At 39.6% G+C, this 7052-nt stretch overlaps 1 protein-coding gene across 1 annotated transcript; it reads left to right on the top strand.

The window, feature by feature from the left end:
• Nucleotides 1-513: 513 nt before the first annotated feature.
• On the top strand, nucleotides 514-3044 carry LOC310859197 (GTPase IMAP family member 9-like; the record flags this gene model as incomplete). Its single annotated transcript, XM_083765598.1, has 3 exons — nucleotides 514-532; nucleotides 698-1387; nucleotides 3037-3044. 3 exons carry the CDS (start codon nucleotides 514-516, stop codon nucleotides 3042-3044), a joined length of 717 nt encoding a protein of 238 aa, XP_083621724.1.
• Nucleotides 3045-7052: the final 4008 nt, after the last annotated feature.

Raw genomic sequence — 7052 nt, 5'->3', positions numbered from 1 at the left:
AGATTTGAACAGTCAGAATGTTCAAATGTGTTTATGTCCCCCACAGACCTAGTGGAATAATACAATATTTTTGTATATTTTTGTAAATATTGTATTTTTATATAAAAAAAAAGTCGACTATTAGTCGACTAACAGCTAATTTATTCATCTATCAGTCGACTATACAAATCCTTAGTCGGGGACAGCCCTACAGTTCACTAATGTCACTTATACTAGCAAAAAGACTTGGAAGTTACAACCAATACATGTCAACAATGACTTGACATGTTTGAATTATTCCTACACTCTTGAATGTAGATCACTTTATACCAATACTTTAAGTTGTAACATTCTCTGAGAGAACTATTTGGGCCGTCATGGTGGACGTGCAGTTACTGTCCTTTTCTGCTCATTTGAATGAGTGTATATAGCATAATTTGTCTTCATATGCAGATATATTATAATAATTCTCTCTCTCTCTCTGTCCGGTCTCTCTCTCTCTCTCTCTCTAGAATGGAGAAGAAATCAAGCAGCATGGAGGCAGGTGAAGGAGGTATGCACATTGCCAGGAGACATACAACACATTTAAATATATTATTTTATTTTTCCAGACAAACTAGGGTGAATTCAATCTAATTAATGTTATTGCCACAGCTATTTATTTAAAGTCTCAAATATTTAGCAACCATTACCACCTTTTATATTTTTTATCCACCAGCTCTCATAAGTGACGAAGAAGTTCGGATTGTGCTGATGGGGAAGACTGGAGCTGGAAAGAGCGCCACTGGAAACACCATCCTGGGTTCTGAAGCTTTTGAATCCAAAGCCTTGGTTCAATCTCTGACAACTAAATGTAAGAAGGTCAGAGGAGTTTTGGCTGGTAGAAATGTCTCTATTGTTGACACACCAGACCTGTTTGACTCAAAGATCAGTGAAAATAAAACCCTCAATGAGATCAAACAGTGCATTTGTTTAGCTGCTCCTGGTCCCCACGTGTTCCTGATTCTGATCAAACTGGGAGGATTCACGGACGAGGAGAAGAAATCAGTTGAAATGATTCAGAAAGTATTTGGTGAAATGTCAATCAAATACTCCATGATTCTCTTCACTCATGGAGATGAGGTTGAAGATGAAATTAATAGTCCAGAACTACAAGAATTAATCAGAAAATGCGAAGGCCGCTATCATGTCTTCAACAACAAAACCAAGGATCCCTCTCAGGTCACTGAGCTGCTGGAGAAAATCAACAAGATGTTGAAGAAGAACGGAGGCAGCCATTACACCACTGAGATGTTCCAAGATGTGGAGAAAGAAATAGAGGAAGAAAAAGAGAGAATCCTTCAGCAGATGGAATGGCTGGAAGAAGAAGCAAGAGAGGAAGCTGAGAGAAGGAATGCATTCATCATGGGTGAAGTAATTCATGTTGAAGCTACACCTTTAGTTGATTCAGGTATCGAGAGTGATGCATGGCAGGGGGATTTGGTTAGCATGTGTGCCTCTGCTGCATTGAGCGCTGTAGCAGGTTGTGTATTGACTGGTCCAACTGGACAACAATCCGAACAAGAGCGTAGTGAGAGATTGAAAAGATTCATCGAGTACGGGACTGAATTAGGACGTGCTGTGGGAGCTTTGGCAGGTGAAGAAGGCAAAGCAGTAGGGGGCGCAATTGGGGGAGGATTCGGAGCTGTTGCTCACTTAGCGTTTAAATGATTTGCATGCATTGTATTACTGCTTGTTTTTTATTGTCGTTGCCCTGCTTTATCTGTTCTTATCTTTGTACCACTGCCTTCTCCTGATTTGACACTGTGCTATTGTCCTATTGTTTTAAACTGCATGCCTGTTTTAATGCTGTTTTGTTTTGCTTTTGTTTTTATTATTTTTTCTGCTCTGTAAAGCACTTTGAGCTACATTTATGTATGATAGGTGCTATATAAATAAAGTTTATTATTATTATTATTATTATTATTATTATTATTATTATGTACAGTATACGTCGTTGATTGATTCCCAGAGCTGTTTTCATGTAGCCTGGGCACCATTTCGGGTTCATGAACCGGTCGGGAGCGGATGATATCGCTACGTTGTAGTATTGTTTTGTAGTCCGCAATCTTCTGGAACTTCCTTTTCCCTCAAACCGATTTTTCTCAATAAAGCTACAGGCTACGAGAGCTTTTATTGTTATTCTTCCGGTTTGAGGGAAAAGGAAGTTCCGTTTGATTGTTAGTTCCTGCCTGATGACTACAAAACAACATGACATAACTATATCATCCGCTCCCGAACCGGATCATACGGCACTTTTGGAACAGAGACCAGGCTCCTCCGAGGTGGAAAGCCTGGTGAGGCGAGGTTCGTTTTCATGGGTCACAAGTAAACTACTCCCCCCCCCCCCCTATAGCCTATATCCATATCCTATATCCATATAATGAAAAATATTTTCATTATTTTGGATATAGGCATAAGTGATGAATTCATAATGTATCTTTTTATGTTTTGGTACCACTGTTGAGCTGAAAAGGTTTGGGAACCCCTGATAAAAAGTCAAAAACAAAGGAATCCACAATAAACACCAATTTCAAGAGTAAATGTTTTGAAAAATTGCATGTCACAGATACAGCTAGGCCGATTAAGGGGGTTCAATGTCTTGCTCAAGGACACTTCAACACAAAGCCACGAGGAACTGGGGATCAGCCTTCTGAGTCTCTGTCTGCCATCCTTATCTTATGTTATGTTATATTAATGTAAAAATGTAAAACATACTGTATGTGAAATAAAGTGTCTATATACAGTATACAATGTTTGGTTCTGATCGTCGAGCAGTTTACCGGTCATACAGACAAGCACACAGACAGACCCTCTCATAGACAACTAGCTAACCCAGGACAACAGTGGGCAGTTATAACTAACAGCTGCCATAAGGTCAGAGGTGTAATGCCAACGGCTCAGTGTAAGTGTTTACAAACCAGGATGGTTTGCAACCAGTTTTTTTTTCCTTCTATTTTTTGCCATGCCAGTGTAACCAGGTGTGTAACCAGTGTATGTAACCAGGTGTGAAACCAGGTGTGTAACCACTCCAGTGTAACCAGGTGCGGCAAGGAATTTACACTTAAACATTAAAATTGTACGCAGGGCCGGCTGTAGCCTGGCCCACTAGGGTGGGCAGGACGAATATATGGGGGGGCATCATCCCTGCACGCACCGCATAGTGTAATAATCCATCATCTCAGATTATCTATCTATTTTATCCTTCTTTGACCAACAGTAACCCAATTTCCATCCGCACCCTGTTGGCAGTGGCGTGCAATTAGAGGGGCAGGTGCTCAAGTGAAGAAAAGAAAGGGCACCTTGTGCGGCGAGTGGAACCACTGCCTTAATAGTGTGTGAGATTTATAGATTTTTGGGCATAAATAAGCTTTTAATCCAGAATTGATCAATGTCACCATGGGCCACATACTGTACACTGTACAAAACAAAAATAAAATTAACAAAAAAAAACGAACATTCAAAAGGGCACATGTCCAGAGGGCAAAGGGGCAGGTGCTCTAGCACCACCTAGTGTGCACGCCACTTCCTGTCGGTTAACAGCACTTTATATGGCAAACAGTGTTCAGGTGGGTTCAATTAAAAAGAAAAGAAAATGCTGTCCACCCAATCAGAACTGATAAATGGTACTGATATTTTGTGGTATGTTTTATATTGGCTACAAATAAATATTCTCCATAACTTTTGATTGGGTGGGAAGGACACACCGTCACGTTTTGATTGGGTGGGAAGGACACACCGTCACGCACATTGATTGGGTGGGAAGGACACACCGTCACGCACGTTTTGATTGGGTGGGAAGGACACACCGTCACGCACATTTCATTACATGGGAAGGACACACCGTCACGCACATTTCATTACATGGGAAGGACACACCGTCACGCACATTTCGGTGGGGTCTGCACTCTGATATTTAGCATTGATTAAAAGCAAGAAATCATAAATGAATGGAGAAAAAAGAAGAAAAAGGAAAGAATATACTGTGTATGAATTGAATTGTGAGTCTGTCCAGCGCCTCAGTGAGGTGCATAAAGTTAATGCGAGGCCAAAACAAATGTATTATGATTATGAAATACTGTATTGTTCTTTTTTATTGACTGTCCACGTCAAACGGTGAATATCAGCAGTCAAAGGGCTTTTATTGCAGATGATTAAAGTAGTGTCCTTTGTCTTTTTTTAAATGTTCTGTTTATTGCTGAATTTGGAAAAAACTAAGTTCATGGTTTTTGGAAATAGGAAAAAGGATGACCAGGTGGAATTATTCATAGATGGAGTGGTCATCGTCGCAAGAGTATAAGAATTTCGGTTGTTACGTGTAATAATGGATGACAAATTAACATGGAAATCCCATATAGCGCATGTTAAGAAAAAGATCTCAAAGAGCATTTTTATTTTAAACAAAGTGAAGCATGTGCTAGCAAAACAAGCAATGCGAATATTTTATTTTTCATTAATTTCTCCATATCTTAGTTATTGTGCTGAAGTGTGGGGGAATACGTACATGACTACCACAAAACCATTATACTTATTACAGAAGAGAGCAGTACGAATCATGCACAAAGTGCATTATAGAGAGCACACAAAATGGTCTATTTATAAAATCGAGGGTATATGTCGTGAAGCTACAAACCTTATTAATTATGTTCAGAGCAGTTCATTTACAACAGCTATTCGAACCCAGTTCAGAAAGTGGGGAGTAGGAGGAAATTTGATTTTATTAAACATAAATTTGCACGGACCACTCAAAGACTGAAGTCTTCGATATCAGGAATCCGAACGTGGAATTCTCTGGATGACAATTTAAAGGGTTGTACAAATATTTGCCAATTTAAAATAAATTACAAAAATCTAATATTTAGGCAATATGAAGCCGACGAATAGGTTAGCTATCATTTCTTGCACGTGTCATTGCTCAACTTCTTGCTTGTTTTGTTTTACTCTTTAGTTTTTTGTTGTTTTATTATTATTATTATTTTTGTCAGGTATTTATAAGAATTTATTCTTTTTCCTGCTCCTTTTCGTCATGGGTGTATCAGATAGGTATGAAAGACAAATTAATTATGAAAGACAAATGAATTGTTATCTATTATGATTTGTACTGTATTGTGATACACTATGTGCGAAATAAAATGAAATGAAAAAAAAAAAATCATTTTGTTTTTTTACAAATATAGAAGTAAATTGAGAAATACAAACAGTGTCCTTTGTCCTTTTGATAATTATGATTTTATATTGTTTATGCAGTAGCCTATATATGAATCTGTCCAGCAGCAACAGTTACCTAAAACATGGGTTCTCAACCCGTGGGTCGCGACCCCTCTGGGGGTCGCCAAATTATTTTGGGGGGGGTCCCCAAATTATAAAATAAATAAAACTGAATGGCTGGAAAATGGAAATGAAGAGTTACGTATAGGCTACACATATACACCTTCCCTAATGATTATCTAGTTTCAGTAATATGTCTCTAATATTAAGGTTAGGCCTATTGCCAGTCAATATATATTGGGGGGCGGGGCGGGGGTCCCGATACACTGCCAAAGCATCACCGGGGGTCCCCGGCCAAAAACGTTGAGAACCCCTGACCTAAAAGATGATCGTCCGTGCCAACTTTCCGATATTCACAGTTTGACGTACTGTAGGACAGTTAATAAAATTAACAATTACTTCATTACATAGCCGCAATTTGCAACTCTAGATTTTTTTACAATCTGTTGAATCTAGAGTTGCAACACCCTCCATCCACTTCCTATTCATGATTTTCGGTTTCTGATCTGCTGGTCTTAAATTACGTTAAACTCACCAACATGGCAGCTGTAGTCCAAGCTTGAATTATCCTCTTTCAATCTGCCGAGCTTGTTTTTCATAAAAATCCCCCGTAGACATGTTATGAGTTACTTTCTGTCCAAAATATTCCAAGAGTGACATTTCCGAGCCGCCATTTGTATTTTTGCAACGTGCCGTAAAACAAGATGTGAGGGCGAGCGCTTGTTTAATAGAAGGCTGTGTGTGATGGGGCGTCGCACTGTGTCTGCCTCTTCTTTGGGTGTCTTACCTGCGCAGGTAAGATTCTATTAAACAAGCGCTCCCCCTCACATCTTGTTTTACGGCACGTTGCAAAAATACAAATGGCGGCTCGGAAATGTCACTCTTGGAATATTTTGGACAGAAAGTAACTCATAACATGTCTACGGGGGATTTTTATGAAAAACAAGCTCGGCAGATTGAAAGAGGATAATTCAAGCTTGGACTACAGCTGCCATGTTGGTGAGTTTAACGTAATTTAAGACAAGCAGATCAGAAACCGAAAATCATGAATAGGAAGTGGATGGAGGGTGTTGCAACTCTAGATTCAACAGATTGTAAAAAAAATCTAGAGTTGCAAATTGCGGCTATTCATTACAGTAGTTTGGCCATACACACACTGTGAAACACACACACATACATATACACACACACACACACACACACGTACACCCATGAAACGCATGTGGCTGTACTGGATTATTCTACAGTTCAGCCACTGAGCCACCTTGTTGTGCATGAGAGTAACTATATGAGTCAATAACAAGAGCCATTCTAGGGATAGGGTTGCGAATGCACACTACAACCTACCGGAGTGTTGTGGAGCTGTGCAGTGCTCAATGCTCATGGGCTCCTCTTCACCATGGTTAATTTGCGTTGATTGATCCCCGATCCTTTCAGGCTTTCACAAATAAATCCAAAAGCACTGTGACTTCCATGCAATCCATGCCATGGCCTTAAAGTATCCTCCGTCTTCTCTCAATCTCTGCCATGTCGCTGATCACTTATTGCTTACACACCATGAGCATGTTGACAATGTATGACAAATCAATGTAAAGTAAACAAGACCAGTCCGTCACCCGTGTGTAACACAAAGTGTTATTGACTAAATTGCAAAGCATCTGACTGTGACTCGGTCACCGGGGGCCAAAACCGGGGGCCATTGTATCAATAATAAATAATAATCAATAATAATAAATTGTAGTGGTGCAACCCCTTAGCCTACGGAG

The sequence above is a fragment of the Protomyctophum parallelum genome, assembly GCF_964188405.1.
Source record: "Protomyctophum parallelum genome assembly, chromosome: 5".
Lineage (NCBI taxonomy): Eukaryota > Metazoa > Chordata > Actinopteri > Myctophiformes > Myctophidae > Protomyctophum > Protomyctophum parallelum.
Note: the sequence above shows the minus strand (reverse complement) of the source record. Positions and strands in the feature narration are given on the sequence as shown.